This window comes from Mesocricetus auratus, unplaced genomic scaffold (genome assembly GCF_017639785.1).
Source record: "Mesocricetus auratus isolate SY011 unplaced genomic scaffold, BCM_Maur_2.0 Super-Scaffold_100007, whole genome shotgun sequence".
In the NCBI taxonomy this organism is placed as follows: Eukaryota; Metazoa; Chordata; class Mammalia; order Rodentia; family Cricetidae; genus Mesocricetus; species Mesocricetus auratus.
This window is the reverse complement of record NW_024429191.1, coordinates 75,745,172-75,760,917: the sequence shown is the minus strand read 5'-3', so window position 1 is coordinate 75,760,917 and position 15,746 is coordinate 75,745,172. Positions and strand designations below refer to the sequence as shown.

The following is a 15,746-nucleotide window of genomic DNA, read 5'->3' as shown; positions in this document are numbered from 1 at the left end:
GTGCAGCTGCCCTGACAAATGTAAATCCTGGGTCTCAAGGCTGCAATGAATCAGTGATGGTTTAGGAAATGGTTTCTCAGCAACGTGGGACTGCTGAGGGCTGGGCTGAGTCAGGCACAGGGGCCTCTGCCAAGGACGGAGGCGGGGAAGCAGCTGTGTGAAAGGAAACCCGTGACAGCCGGGGACCGCAGCCAGGGCTCTGGGGACCTTGCAGGCCGACTTCTGGCTTGAGCCCTTTTCGGGTGGCCCTCCAGAACACAGAGGCGTCCAGGAGACCGTAGACAGGACGGCGAAGAGACTTGAGTCCCGATCCCTGGAGGCGTGGAGGGGGAGACCCTTAGGGTGCTCCCTGGTGCAGAGAAAGCTCTAGCCATGGCTGTGTCCCGACAGCTGGGGAGCTGGGGAGCAGAAGAAACGGTCTTATTTTTGCCTCATGTCGCTTGGCAGCCGCACCGCAGTACCTGTATGTGTCTGCATTGCATGCCTCGCTCTGGCACCTTAGAACCAGGCTGTCTCGTCAGTTGCGATCAGTGTCTGTCTGCGGCAGGTACTCCTCTGAGGGAGCAAAGGAAGGAGGGGCTCCCCGTCCCAGAGGTCTCCAATGGTGTTAGAGAGAACCGATCCCTGAGTGGACCCAGGGGCCTCGAAGGCCCTCTGCTCCATTTACCTGTGCTCTCTCACAGTACTCTGTGAGGGAGGAGGTGCCAGGGTCTATAGGGAGTCTGTGTCCATTTCACACTCAGCTCTGCCCTGAGCAGGCTTCAGCCAGGGCTGCTCACTGCCCGCCTGTGAGGCAAGGTCTCTCACTAGCCCTGGAGCTTCTCGTTGGGCGAGGCTAGCCGAATCCACTCGTCTCTGCTCTTCAGCGCTGATGCCAGCAAGCATGGTTGCTAGGGATTCGAACTCAGGGACTCTTGCTTTCATAGCAAGCACTCTTTCCCACAGGGCATCTCCCCAGCCCCATGTCTGCTTGCTTAGAGTCTCATCCTGTAGCCAATGCTTGAACTTACTGTGTAGCCTACTGCATCAGCCTCCTGAGTGCTGAAATTACAGGTATCTCGACACCCAACTCACATTGCAGTTTTGAGTTGAATTTCCCCAATGACTAATGACGCTAAAAGTTTTCCTGTGTTTTTATTGGCTATTTGTGTATCTTTCCTTGCGGGAGAGTCTACTGCCGACTTTACTTTGTTTTTAAATCAGGTTGTCTGTTTTTGTCTTGGGAAAATCCTTGCGCCCTCGAGCCCGTGTTTCCCTTGTGCTGCGGATGATGTTGGCTCAGTATAAAGACGGTGCAGTCAGGTCCACGAAGGCTGACCCTGACGGAGCTGCAGAGGGCGCACACTGCGTGTGAAATGGGCTGTGGGTCACAGTGGACAGTCACCCTGGTTTTCCTGAGATGGTCTTTTTAAAAAAGAGATTTGCCGGGTGGTGGCAGGAGGATCTCTGTGAGCTCGAGGCCAGCCTGGTCTACAGAGCGAGTTCCAGGACAGCCAGGGCTGTTACACAGAGAAATCCTGTCTCAAAGAACTCAAAAAAAAAAAAAAAAGAAAAGAAAAAAAAAAAAGGAAGAAAGAAGATTTATTTGTGTCAGTATAGAATGTAGGGCTCCAGAGATTGGTGCCTCCCACACAATGTGAGGAAGGGTCCAGTTAGTTCTCTTTATAAGCTGAATTCTCTTGCTTTGGGGATACTTGTTAATCTCACCCACCAACCCCAAAAAATAATTGCTGCAAGCTCTTTGCTAAAGCTCACTTTCTGCCCATAATTTGTCAATTTCATCATTATTAAAAGGTTCTATAATTTAATTTCTACTGGGTCTGTTCCTGCTAATTGACAAAAATCTCAATTTCCTTTTAGAATTAACTCAAGGGCTGGAGGGATGGCTCAGTGGTTAAGAGCACTGCCTGCTCTTTCAGAGTTCCTGAGTTCAATTCCCAGCAACCACATGGTAGCTCACAGTCATCTGTAATGAGATCTGGTGCCCTTTTCTGGCCTGAAGGTGTACATGTAGGCCGAACACTGCATACATAATAAATAAATCTAAAGAAAAAATAATTCACTCAGATACCTTTTGGTTTTTTTTTTTTTTTTTGGTTTTTCAAGACAGGGTTTCTCTGTATTGTTTTGGAGGCTCTCCTGGAACTCGCTCTATAGACCAGGATGGCCTCGAACTCACAGAGATCTGCCTGCCTCTGCCTCCCGAGTGCTGGAATTAAAGGTATGTGCCACCAACGCCCAGCTTCAGAGACCTTTTCCACATAAATTTTTAATTTTTTTTAAAACTCAGTTTATGTGGTAAAATAATCCATTCTAGAGGCTGGAGAGATGGCTCAGTGGTTAAGAGCACTAACTGTTCTTCCAAAGATCCTGAGTTCAATTCCGAGCAGCCACATGGCAGCTCACACCTGTCTGTAACTTCAGTTCCAGCAGATCTAGCATCCTCACATATATATGCAGTAAAAACACTAATACAGATAACATAAAATATAAATAAATTATAAAAAAAGATCCATTCTAAGATAATATCTTCCCTCTGCATTAAAATGTCATTCATGTAATGGTAAACTATAGATTGAGGAAATTGTTTATGTACCATTGCAATGGCTGAAGTACAAAATATTGGCACAGGATGAGGCTATTTAACATTCCCTGTGGGAGAACCTTCCACTGATATCTCTTAGCAGGCTAAGAATTATTATAAGTAGGTACTGTGAAGGCAAAATTTTCTCTGTCTTTTTCTTGTAAAGGGATAGTGAAGAAACAGTCTTTTAAATCAATAACTATAAGAGGCCATCCTTTAGACAATGGACAAGGCAAAGGAATTCCAGACTGTAGAGAGACCATTGGCTAAATCACCTTTTTAACAGCTCTTAGATTTGTTACCATTCTCCAATTGTTTCTAAGATTGGGGAAATGCTAATCTGAGTACTCCAATGCTATAACAAATCACACCTCCACAAATTCATTGCAATATTAGCAACACATGGCTTTAATTTTCCCCTCTGTCTTTATGGTCCTGTACACTTGACCCATCTCACACCCTGTTTTACCTGAGATAAAGTTCCAGTCCCTAAAAGTTGAATATTTACCTCCTGAAGGGGTCAATTTGGATACCAAGGTTCTGGCGAAATTATTGTTACATCCACACCTTTTTTAAACAGACCTTCATTGACAACAGTATTTATTAATATTTTTAATTTTGGCCTTTGTTCATTTATAGAGGTTTGCTAAAATACTCACTTTATGGTTTTTCCTGAAATTTTTGTTCTCTTCTATAATTGTTCTATTATTCAGAGCAGTATGGTTTCTTACAATAGGCATTAGGTTCATTAATTGCTCTGGGAAGGGGCTTCCTCTACAATGACAGAAATGACTGAAGCAAATTTGGCATGGGAGCCTGTGAGAGGCCCCTCAAGGCGTTTCCTGATGACAAAGGGTCACCTTGATTGTACCTTGTTGATCTACATTCATTAGTTCAGTGCTTGCCCTTGCCACACTTTCTGCATAATCCAGAAGGGAGGGGCATTCTGTTTGGATTATGTTTAGACAACACATTGTTTCTAGGAATGCCCTGTTTATAATCCCTTTTAAAGTGATCTTGTTTGCCACAATTGAAACACTTGACATTTTAATTTTTCTTCAAACCTCTGTCCTATCCATGCATCATCATGGTCATGAGCTTCAATGTTGATTGTATCTGGGATCCATTCCTCCAAGGGTGCTTTGAAGGCGTAATCATCCTTTTGCATTGAGAATTGGCATACAATTATTATTTGTCTAGCTTCTGAAATTAGGTGGTATTCTATTTACTGCTAATGACAAACTTTGTAAGAAATCCGTGAAGGCTTCCTTTGGGCCTTATATAACGTTTGTAAATGATTCAATTTTCTTTCCTACTTCTTCAATTCTGTTCCAAGCATTCAAAGTTGCTCTACAGCATAAACCCAAGAGGTGGTCATCGCATAGACATTGCCTTTCTAATGTAGCACAATCTCCTTCTCCAAGAAGTTGATCTTGGGAGATATCCATACCTCTAGATCTACACCTTTGTTCAACAGTCTTTGCCTCTTCTTTGAACGAGGTCTTCCATTGCAATTAAGGACCAGGCTCTAAAGCAGTTTTAGCCAAGTCTATAGGGATAATTCTATTGCAAGTTGATCACGAGTTTAATATCAGCTTCACAAATGGTGAATGGATGCCATATGAGAGTATGGCTTCCTTGAATTTCCTTAAATCTAACATTGTCATAGGCTTCCAAGTAGCTATTACAGACCCTATTTCATTTGGCACTTCTTGTAAGGTTACTGGATATATTAAGGTTGGTTGTTTGGAAAAATTAGGCTGTTCCTCTTTAACCTTATAGTGCAAGGCTGATATTGGTTCTCCTTTAAATTCCTATCTGGGTTTGAGTATCTATGATCTGCTTTAATAAGTTTTTCTAAGGCCTGCATCTTGGCACGCATATCAATCAACTTTTTAGAGATAAACTAAGAATTATCAAAGTGACAACAAGAACTATCAAAAATGATAATTAAAAGTATGTCAATCCTGATTAAGTTGATTATCCCTTCATTTAATTATTCCATTTTAAATCATGCATTGCATAATCATAGAGAGATCTAACTCTCTCCATTGTGATAGTGCCTCCCATTTTTAATGTGGGAAAAAACTCTCTCTTTTAACTGATTCTTTCCTTTAAGAATTCCCAATTTTCTCACCAAATCTGCCAGTGATGATGGTGAAGATATGAGGCTGACTGCTCCTGCGTAGAACAGTAAAAGCCTGACCAGACTTCAAGGCAGCTACCTAGTCTGGCAGCAGCCTGAGAAGGATGTCCCAGGAAAGCCCACCAGGAGAGAGGAAAGGAAAGGAAAACCTAGCCAGAGGGGCAGTGACTCCAGCCATGTGTAGCTCCGGCCTGGGCCAGTGGCCATTGGGCTCTCCTACCCACTTAGCCATCCTACCCACTGAGCTGTCCTATCCACTGGGCAACCCTACCCACTGGGATACCCTACCCACTGGGCCATCCTACCAGCTCGGGATAAGTGTTTCTGATGCTCTATTTTCTCTTGATCCAGAAGGGATGGCTGAAGTCACCTGCCCACGGTCACACATCAAATGAGTGGCAGAGCCCACAGTCTAGCTCAGCCTCCAACTCCTTTAGGATGAATGGTGTAGGGAAAACCCTTTTTATGTTTTTAAACCTGCACTTTTAATTTTTAAAATTTTCTCTGCAAATTTTCAAATTATTCTTATGCAGATATTAGCTCTGATCTGCAGGCTTAGGGTTGGCCAGGAACATTGTCTTCTCTTCCCCTCCCCTTGTCCCTCCCCTTCCTCCCTCCCTCCCCTCCCTCCCTCCCTCCCCTTCCTCCCTCCCTCCCCTTCCTCCCTCCCTCCCTCCGCTCCCTCCCTCCCTCCCCTCTCTGTTCCTCCTTTCTTTTCTTGTTTATTTAAGGGTTTTTAACCCCTTTTTAGCTCTGTATGGCCTGGAACTCACTCTGTAGCTTAGGCTGGCCTTTGACTGGTAGCAATCCCTCTGCCTCAGTTTTCCAAGTACTAAGATTACACAATGAGTCCCCACACCTGGCTTTTTTCTTTTGTTTTGTTTTTGTTTTTGTTTTTTGAGACAGGTTTTCTTTGTAGCTTTGGAGCCTGTCCTGGAGCTTAATATGTAGACCAGGCTGGCCTCGAACTCACAGAGATCCTCCTGCCTCAGCCTCCCCAGTGTGGGGATTGAAGGTGTGACTGTTACACCCGGCCCAGAACTCTGTATTTCAGATGACCCCAGATCATTTTGAGTAGCTGGGATCTAGAACACCTTCCCAGTGGGTGGCTTTGTAAACCCTCATGGACTGGGGTGACGGAAAGTCCCCTTCTCAGCCGTACTTCCTTGGTTGGCTCCAGCTGCCTCAGTGCTATCCTGACAAGCCTGGCTAGCCAAGCTCTCCTGCCAGCCCTGCAGTGCCCTTGGTGGCTTGCCCAGCATCCTAACCAGCCAGCTGGCTGGCAGGTGATGGGATGATTGTGACAGCTTAGCTGGAGTTCCTTTCCAGAAACATCTTCAGCTCAGCCAAAGTAAATGCAGTGTCACCATCATAGTGAAGTGCCTGGAGGGTCTCAGGGCAGCATGAGTGATGGAGAGAGAAGAGCCCTTGCTGTGTGAACTATGACGGAGTCTGGGGATGTCAAGACTTTTCGTGGAAAGGCCCAACAAAATCATCTAAGAGCTAGCACTTACAGGACACCTGCTGTGGGCACCGGGCCAAGAGCTTTCGGCTGTCCTGTTCCAGGGAATCCTTCCCAGACTGCTGCATTGAAGAAGGGACTGTACCAGAGAGAAGAGATCATCATTAACCATTGTTATGTCTGGGTATCAAACTTGGATCAGGCTGACACCAAAGCCTGCACACTTGATCCTGAAGCAGTGGTTTTTCAAATGATGCCTCATGGAACCTTAAGAGTTCCTGGAGATGGCCCATGGTCTGCTATGGGATGGAGGGTGCTGGAGAAGGCTCCAGAAGGTACAGAGTGGCTTGGCTGTGATTTGATGTAGGTGCTGAACTGCCAAGAAAGAAAGAAAAAGGGTCTGAGCTCACCCCATTGCCTGTGAAACAGGAAGATTATTGACCAGGGCTTTGTGACATGTCACAGATACTCCTTCACTAGACTTCCTCTTTGAAATGCCAAACCAGTATTGCTCCAGCACCTAGAGACCATCCTCTGGGGTGACAAACAGCAGGCTGTATGCAGTGATGGTCTGCGGATGGTGAGTCCCTTGGCCTGTGCATCATGAATAAGACACACACAGTATCGATACCTTGTACATGGATTAACTGTACATCGTATGGTGTTAACTGGCAGGAGAGCTCAACTAGGGCTTGCTTCCCCACACCCCCCTTTTCTCTGTTTTTATTCATCTATTTATTGGAGATAGAGTCTCATGCAACCCAGGCTGTCCTCAGACTTGCAATGTAGCCAGGGATGGTCTTGAGCTCCTGATCCTCCTGCCTTTGCCTCCCAAGCACTGGGATCTCAAACATACATCACTGTGCGCTGCTTTTGTATTAATTAGAGTGCACACTTTCTGCCCTTGTAGCAAATGCCTGCGTGACTGGGCCTTAAGACACACAATAAATCTCTTCTCTCCAAGGGAAGAGTATGAGCAAGGGCTGCTAAAGAGTCTCCGTGATGTAGGAAGTTCCCTTCTGTCCTGTTGCTCTGCACTGTGCAAACGTGCCTTTCACGTTTGTAACCTAAGATGGCTGTCTCCGTTCTAGCCACCACACCTGCACATCTGCATCCCATTTTGGCTCAGGGTGGGAGGAGGGGAGGGCACATAATTCTGCTAATCTCCCATTGGTCATACATAGCCATGTGGCTGGGAGGACTAGGGAGATCCAGTCAGGCTAGGTGGCCCATACCTTGATAAAGTGGAAGGTCTGCTGCTGCAGTAAGATGGAGACAGTGGTTACTTCCAGGCCATTAGTGGACATCCTGGACCAGAACTACTGGGATAGGTGGAAACATGATTGGGGGCTTATAGTGACAACCAAGAAGTGTCCCCAAGGTTCATTCCAAGCTATGGGACTCTGCTGTAGTGTTCAGTCAAGAAACCAGCTGTAGTTGACTTGTGTAAGAAAAAAACAAAGTCAGGCGTTGGTGGTGCATGCCTTTAATCCCAGCACTCGGGAGGCAGAGGCAGGTGGATCTCTGTGAGTTCTAGCCCAGCCTTGTCTACAAGAGCTAGTTCCAGGACAGCCTCCAAAGCCACAAAAAAAAACTCTGTCTCAAAAAACAAAACAAAAGAAAAGAAAAAACAAACAAACATGGTGGCCAGGGAACAGCTGCCCAGAGACTTGGTTTGCTGCTTCTCTCTTGCTGTTCAGATTGTGCTGTTTAATGAAGAGCTGCCTGGAGTCTTCCTGGAAGTTCTTCCAGCCACCCCATAGAGATGACTGTTCCATGTAAGGTCCCCTCAGTTTCCAGCAACCATCTTAGAAGTGTCACAGAGAAGGTCTAGACAGTGTGGGAACAAGAGCTGCTTAGCCTGTCTCTCCGGGCACCTCAGTCCCTGCCTCATTTCCACTCTTCATAGTTGGAGCAAGAAGCAAGGAGCTGTTCCTTCTCCTTCCTGGGGACCAGTGTCTCCTGTGGACAAGGCAAGGTGGCAGTTTTAGCTCACCTCTTCAGCCCCTAGCCTCTCACTCATTCAGTTTTACTCTCCCTCTGGAAGGAAGGATGGAGTTGGTTTAGACAGCAGAAGCAATAGATGAAGACGACAAGCTTCCATTGCACTGTGTGTGTGTGTGTGTGTGTGTGTGTGTGTGTGTGTGTGTGTGTTGAATTATGTGGCCACCTCTTGTGGCATCTTGTTCCACCAGTGGACTTGGGGTGGTGGCCGTATCCTAGGTGTGTGGACTTGACTCCTCATAAGGAAGAAGAGGGGCTTGATCTCTTGGGTTGTGGTGGAGCATCCAGAAGAGCAGAGACTGCATCTTCAGGAGTCAGAAGACTGGCAGTTACTTACCATCATCGTGTAGTGTTGTCCCCTGATAAATACCTGTCAATCATTTATCTGGTTTTGTGGACTCCTTTAAACCTGCCTTCAACCACCCATTCCATTCAGTCTGGTTGAGGAAGCACCAGGTTGGAGAACATAGCAGGTGTAGCCTGAGATGAAGCAGATGTTCTTGGATGGGGTCTGGGAACCCTAAAAAACACATATGCAGCTGGGCGTGGTCCTCACATACACAGCAAGACTTGCATCTAAACTTGATTTCCTTTTTTCACAGAGACAAGATCCCCTGGAGCTGGAGTGATAGGCAGTTGGGAGCCCTGAAGTGTGGGTGTTGGGAACGGAACTCTGGTCTTCTGCAGGAGCAGCAAACACTCCTAGTTAAGAATGAGCCATCACTCCAACCCAAAGCTGGCTTTTATTAAACTACTATTTTGTTTGAAACGGGAATGTAGAGACAAGTTGCAGGTGGTCCCAGCAGAACCAACCCTCCGCCCCCCCATGTTCCTTTACTTATCTCTCTAAGCCCATCCGAACCCTGAGTCTCCAAAATGTGTTCAGAGGGTGTGGCTTGTCAGAATCGTGGTCTGCTTCTCTGCAGGAGGCATGCAATGGCCGGGGACCCAGCTCCCTGCTCCCACTGGGCTCAGGCCAGGGGCTGGCTGGGCAGTTGGCAGTTCTCCAGGAAGAACATGGTTTGTTCTGTTGTGTCTGCAGACTGATTAATGATCCAGGATGCAGGGCACCACAGTACCTGGGGCAGCCTTGGGCACCTCTGACCTCCCTGCTGCTGCCACTAAGCTTTCTGTGAGGTGTTCTGGTCCAGCTCCAGGAAGCTGAGATACAGCCCAGCTCATTGGTTTTCCCATTCTTTCTGCCAGCCACTTCCCTGGTCTCCTGCAAGCCCTGACCCCAGATGCTCCCCCGAGGGAGACTGTGGAATGAACCCAGCCCGCTGTGGTATCCCCACCAGCCACATAGGGAGATGCAGAATTGTCTCTTGAGGAACTCCTTGCTTCTCTCTTCTTTCAATCCATCTGGTGACCGCAGTGAGAGTGCTGCTGCCCGCGTCAGAGTGTCCCATTGCCTGAGTCCTGTCTCCTCCAACAGACTAGCAACTCCCCAAGATCAGCGACTGCCTTCTCCCTTAGATGTCTAAGACTGAGTAGTTATAGGTTTGTTTGGTTTTTCACTTTTTTCTTAGTGCAGGTCAGAGACTGTGTCCCCTGCGGTCCAGGTGCACTCCTTTCAGACAAAAGCTTTATCTGGGGTTTCCCCATCGTGTCCCCAATGCTGAACTTGGTCTTTGTTATGCTCTGAAACATTCGGGGTTACAGGAATTGCTTGTCTGGGCAGGACAGAGCTGAACCCAAATGGAGCTAGTGTGGACCAGACCTGTTGAGGAATGACACCGGACCGTGCTCTTCAGGGGTGTTCCAGGAGCTCCCAGTGGGTCCAGTGCTCTGGGCCAGGAGGACCTGGGAAAGTCTAGGTAGAGAAGGACAGAGCTGGTGACCAGCTTGCCTGGCTCATCACACCTCCTACAGGTTCTGTTTCTGTCCCTGCAGGAGGACAACCACAACTACTATGTGTCCCGAGTCTACGGCCCTGGTGAGCGTCGCAGCCGGGATCTGTGGGTAGACATGGCCATGGCCAACCAGAGCCACGTGAAGGTCCACAGGATCCTCTCAAGCTCTCACCGACAGGCTTCAGTGAGTGCCTAGGCCTAGCAGGACAGCCTGCGCTGGGAGGCTGGTGGCTAGGCCAACAGTGGCTGCCTGGAAGTAGGCATGATTATGGCCTGAGGTTTGTGACCTGGGGGTAGGTACAGTCAGAGGACGCATAGTGCGGGTACCCAGTTGTAGTCCCAGGGGGCCTACCCTGGATGTGCTTGTACCCATTGTTTAGGCAAGTCTGGAGCAGAGAGGGTGGCCAGTGTTTGGCTGGCAGCTCCACCCATGGGGACTCTCTCCTGTCCCTGCAGAGAGTGGTCTTGTCCTTTGATTTCCCTTTCTACGGGCATCCTCTGCGGCAGATCACCATAGCAACTGGAGGTAAGGAAAAACCAGTGAGGTTGGGGGAGGACTTGGAGGTCTCAGCATGACTCAGAGAGGCTGTTGAGGGACTCACTGGAGCCAGGAGGATAGGTGGGCTAGGGAGGCAGTCAGGGAATGTCTTGAATGTCCCACTCAAATCAGGTGACATCTGTGTGTGCATGCATGTGTGTGCATGGGTCTATCCTGCTGGACCAACACCGTCAGTGTGCACAGCTCTAGGCTCTCCATTTCTGAGTCTGAGCCCAAGGAAGCAAGGAACAGGGTCCCTGTTGATATGAGGTGTTTCTTTGATTCCTGTCACTTTCATTCTATTTCCTGCTTCCCCTGAAACTGGGGAAGATGGGGGCTACTTCCTCTTCCTTTTTCTACCCGGAGACAGGAACAAGAATTCTCTAGTCTGGGCCATTTTTCTATTTCACCAAGTCCAGAGCCCACTGGGGGGGGGGTGCGGGATGAGGCCACAAGACTCACTTTTAGCCCCTGCCAGTGGGTGTGGGGGACCCTAGGGGGAGCCCCTTGAGCCAGTTCCAGTGACACCTCTAAACCTCTCTCCCTTCCTTAGGCTTCATCTTTGTGGGTGATGTGCTCCACCGGATGCTCACAGCTACTCAGTATGTGGCGCCCCTGATGGCCAACTTCAACCCTGGCTACTCTGACAACTCCACAGTTGCTTACTTCGACAATGGTGAGGTCCGATCTCAGAGTACGGTTCACCTAGCACTGGGGGGGGGGAGGTCCTGGCCTAACCCCTTCATGGGAGCCCTAGATCCACAGTTACAGGCAGACAGCCATCTTTCCCTCCTACCCTGTGCTGTTTTCTCCCCTGTAAGAAGGGCACCGAGGCACCACTGCCTAGCATTACTGAGCCAGGTGAAGACATGAGTATTTTCTCGGGAACCTCCAGTCCTTCTCATTCTTATCAGCCCCACCCCCTTAGGAACAGACATTCCCATGTTTCCTTCTGTCTCCAGGGGTCAGGATAGGCAAGAAAGAAGGGGTACACACACACACACACAGAGTAAGAGATGAGCAACTTGGGGTCCCGGACATAGATAAGATCTTTGGGGGCCTCTGTAGCTCAGAAGCCAGGGTGGTGGTGTGGGCTGCCAAGTTCCTGCTTCTCAAATTCACAAATGGCCCCCATCTCTGCCCACCATGACTGCTGGGTCCCTCTGCCCTATCTCCCTCTTCAGCCAGGTGTCTGTCCTTCTCCCCAGGGACAGTCTTTGTGGTTCAGTGGGACCATGTTTACCTCCAGGGCCGGGAGGACAGGGGCAGCTTCACCTTCCAAGCAGCCCTTTACCAAGATGGCCGCATTGTCTTCGGCTACAAAGAGGTAAGCGAGCTCTAGAGCCCCTCGTTTATCCAGAAAGTCTGTAAGAAAAGAATGAGAACGAAGTGCTGTTTTAGGATCTCTACTGCTGTGAAGAGACCCCACGGCCACAGCAACTCTTATAAAGGAAAAAATTTAATTGTGGTGGCTTACAGTTCAGAGGTTCAGTCTGTTATCATCACGTCATGACAAGGAGACAGGCAGACATGGTGCTGGAGAGATAACTGGGAGTTTTTATATCTTGACTCACAGGCAACAGGAAGTGGTCTGCCTCACTGAGCGTGGCTTGAGCAAGTATGAGCCCTCAAAGCCCGCCTCCACAGTGACACACTTCCTCCAACAGCACCACACCCACTCCAAGAAGGCCACACCTCCTGATCGTGCTTTCCCTTTGGGGGTCATTTTCTTTCAAACCACACAAGGGCATCGAGGAAGAGAGAGTGGCATGTCCTGTGGCAGGACAGAGTATGGCTTATACAAAGCACTAGAAGAATGTGGTTTTTCTGGAGTGGAGAGTGGGGGACAGGATGGGACAGGGGAACAGCAGACGCACCTTTGGAAAAAGCCACTCTCTCTCCAGAGTGGGGGACAGACTATTGGAGACTAAGGGAATGCTGGGAGAAGGGAGATGAGAGAACCATAAAGATGTAAGAACCACTGCATTAACTCAGTATTTGGAGATGGATGAGAAGAGGGGGGAGGAGAGAAAAGAAGGGGAGAGGCTGAGGGCGGCTTCCGGCCTGTGTGAAGCTAGAGGGTCTATGTGGGAGGAGTTGCGGGTTTCCTAGAATACGGTTCTGGATGTTTAAGTCCTGAGCAGACAGCTGGGTGTGGAGCTCTGAGTGGGGACTTCGTGGCCACAGAAGGTTCTGGGTGGATGGCAGGTGCCTCTTTCCCTGCTGCAGATCCCTATGGCTGTTCTGGAAATCAGCTCTGCCCAGCACCCTGTCAAGGCTGGCCTGTCAGATGCTTTCATGATCCTCAATTCATCCCCAGAGGTGCCAGGTGAGTCCCCATACAGCAACGTCTGTATTAGCCACTTTTCTCTTTCCTATGACAAAATGCCTCATGAAGACCATTTGAGGAATGCGGGTTTGTTCTGGCTCACATACAGTCCACGTGGTGAGGAAGGAGAGGCGGTGAGACTGTGAGGTGTTGGTCCATAGTCAGGAAGCAGAGAAGCGGATGCTGGCATTTGGTCCTGGCCCCTAGCCCATGGATGACTCCACCCGCATCCCACACCATCTTCCCTTCCCCTGTTGAACCTCTCTGGAAAAACCCTTTGGAGATGTGTCGCCCAGGTGATCCTGAATCTAATTAAGTTGATGATGGAGACTAACCTCCATGCCCTCAGCATCCATTGGTCCTAGGACACCTTAGAGCTCCCAGTGTCCCTGGGCTGTTCAAAAGCACGCACTTCCAAGCCCCTGTCCCTTTATCAAGTTATAATATCCTAAGATCTTCATAATTTTCATGGAGGACTGTCTCTTGTCTTGGCTGAATTGTAGGGAGCACCCTAAAAACACAAGTTTGTGACTCCCCTGCTCCATGCTGTGTGACTCTGTGCAGGTCCCATTATCATTTAAGTCCTAACTCTAATCCTAAATACTAGATTCAGGGCTGGTGGACAATGAGTGCAACTCACTGTGGTGTGTCTGTTGTTGGAGCAGTTGGAGGGGAACTTGGCCTGTGGCTCGGTGGTAGAGCCCTTGCATAGCATGGGCAAAGCCCCAGGTTCAATCCACTGTCAAGGCAAAAGCGGGAGGCACTTTGGTGCAGTTTTCTGAGACAGTATTCTAAGGTTGAGCCTTGAGTAGCAGTGACCCCCAGATGACTGTGGTTGAAATGCTTCAGGGGGAGCACTGTGGCCTGCAGAGTGTTGTTTCCATGGATATCCCACTGTCTGAGCCCAGAATGGGAGGCCTCTTCTGTCCTGTGCCCATGTTCAGCCCTTTTCTGCCTGAGATGATGCAGAGTGGAATTCAGTTTCCTGATTATGAAGATTCCACGGTCATCTGGGTGTCGTGACACATGTCTGCAATGTCAGCAACCTGGGGGTGGAGGCAGGAGGGTACAGGAGTTCAAAGCCAGGCTGGGCTACAGGAGATGCTGTCTAAAAACAAAACAAAACAAACAAAAAACCAAGTAGTCTAGGGAGATGACTTGGTAGCTAAAATGTTTACCTACTAGCTAGCATAAGAACCTGCCTTCAGGCCGGGCGTTGGTGGCGCACGCCTTTAATCCCAGCACTCGGGAGGCAGAGGCAGGCGGATCTCTGTGAGTTCGAGGCCAGCCTGGTCTACTGAGCGAGTTCCAGGACAGCCTCCAAAACAATACAGAGAAACCCTGTCTTGAAAAAAAAAAAAAAAAAGAACCTGCCTTCAGACGCCCAACATCCAGATAACCCCACCTGCCACTCACCCCTTTTTGCCCCACTAAGTAGGATAGGCGAGGTCTTGGGAGGGACCAGGGGAGATTTGCTGAACACAGCCAGGTTTCCTTCCATTACTCCCTTATGTCCCTTATGTAAACTGTTGCTCACACTGTGCCCGGAGCCCAGAGAGCACTGTGATGCAGAGGGCAGCTGTGTCTGTCAGCAGCATCTGCTTGCAGCTCAAAGCCTCCATGGTGGCCTCAGTGCTCTCCATTTGGCTGGAGAAAGTGCCAAAACTCAATTACCTTCACTTGTCTTTTGTTGTTTTTGTTTGTTTTTCCAAGACAGGGTTTCTCTGTGTAACAGCCCTGGCTGTCCTGGAACTCACTCTATAGACCAGGCTGGTCTCGAACTCAGAGATCTTCCTGCCTCTGCGTCCTCAGTGCTGTCTCCACATCTGGCCCCTTCATTTGTCTTAAGAAACTTTATTTTGCCAGGCAGTGCTGGTGCACACTTTTAATCTCGGAACTCAGGAGGCAGAATCAGTTACTCAAGGCCAGATTATCAAGGGCTGCAGATGTAATGTGAACTCTGGATGTCACCTGACTGGCCTCAGATGGCCCTAGAGCACTGGTCCTCCTTTCCTAGAATTTCCTTTCCAAAGCTGACTTGAGGCCAGATGTGTGTCAGAAGCATGTGTCATATCTCTGCGCCAGGCAGCCATGAAGAAGGTGGAGGCCCCAGAGCTGGCTGCAGAAGGGAGAGGAACCAGCCAAAGAGGCTGTGGGAGGAGGGATAGCCACCAAATCTGGCCCATTTTGACTTCTTACTCTCCTGAATAAGGATCCTTCATAGAGAGTCTCACGTGATGCTGTGCTCCTGTAGTCCCAGCACTCAGGAGGTAGAGGCAGGAGAATGATTAGTTTAGGGTCACCCTCAGCTGCATTGTGAGTCCCAGGCCCCTCTGGAGTATGTGAACCCCTGTCTCCAAAGGGAGGGGGAGGAAGACAGAGAAAAACAGTGTTTTGTTGTTGTTGTTTTGTTTTTCCAGACAGGGTAGCAGCCTTGGCTATTCTGGAGCTCACTCTGTAGACCAGGCTAGCCTGGAACTCACAGACATCCACCTGCCTCTGCCTCCTGAGTGCTGGGATTAAAGACGCGTGCCACCACATTTAAAGTATATTTAAAGGGTTTTATAGTGCTCTTCCTCGGAGAGTTTTCTCCACTGAGGCCCCTTCGTCCACTCTTCCACTTTTATCCTGTGTTCCCAGCACTTGGCTCTGGAGTCTGTTTTTTGCATTTTCTGCCCTTTTTTGCTTCAATGATGAAAACCTGATCTGCTTCCTGCCCTGAGCTGAGAGTTCCTCAGGGTTTTCTGCCAGGGTTCTAATTTTTATTACTGATTAAATAACCAAACGAGCAAAGGGACAGATGGATGGATGGATGGATGGATGGAGACCC

The 15,746-nt window shown here is 48.9% G+C and overlaps 1 protein-coding gene across 3 annotated transcripts in view; it reads left to right on the top strand.

The window, feature by feature from the left end:
• Plxdc1 (plexin domain containing 1) overlaps positions 1-15,746 on the top strand; it is a 55,484-nt gene that overhangs the window by 13,371 nt on the left and 26,367 nt on the right. For all 3 annotated transcript variants that reach the window (XM_040749621.1, XM_040749620.1, XM_040749622.1), the window contains exons 3-7: positions 10,090-10,233; positions 10,506-10,575; positions 11,141-11,263; positions 11,796-11,914; positions 12,817-12,916. In XM_040749621.1, the coding sequence (XP_040605555.1) occupies positions 10,090-10,233; positions 10,506-10,575; positions 11,141-11,263; positions 11,796-11,914; positions 12,817-12,916 (556 nt within the window). The remainder of the gene's footprint in view (positions 1-10,089; positions 10,234-10,505; positions 10,576-11,140; positions 11,264-11,795; positions 11,915-12,816; positions 12,917-15,746) is intronic.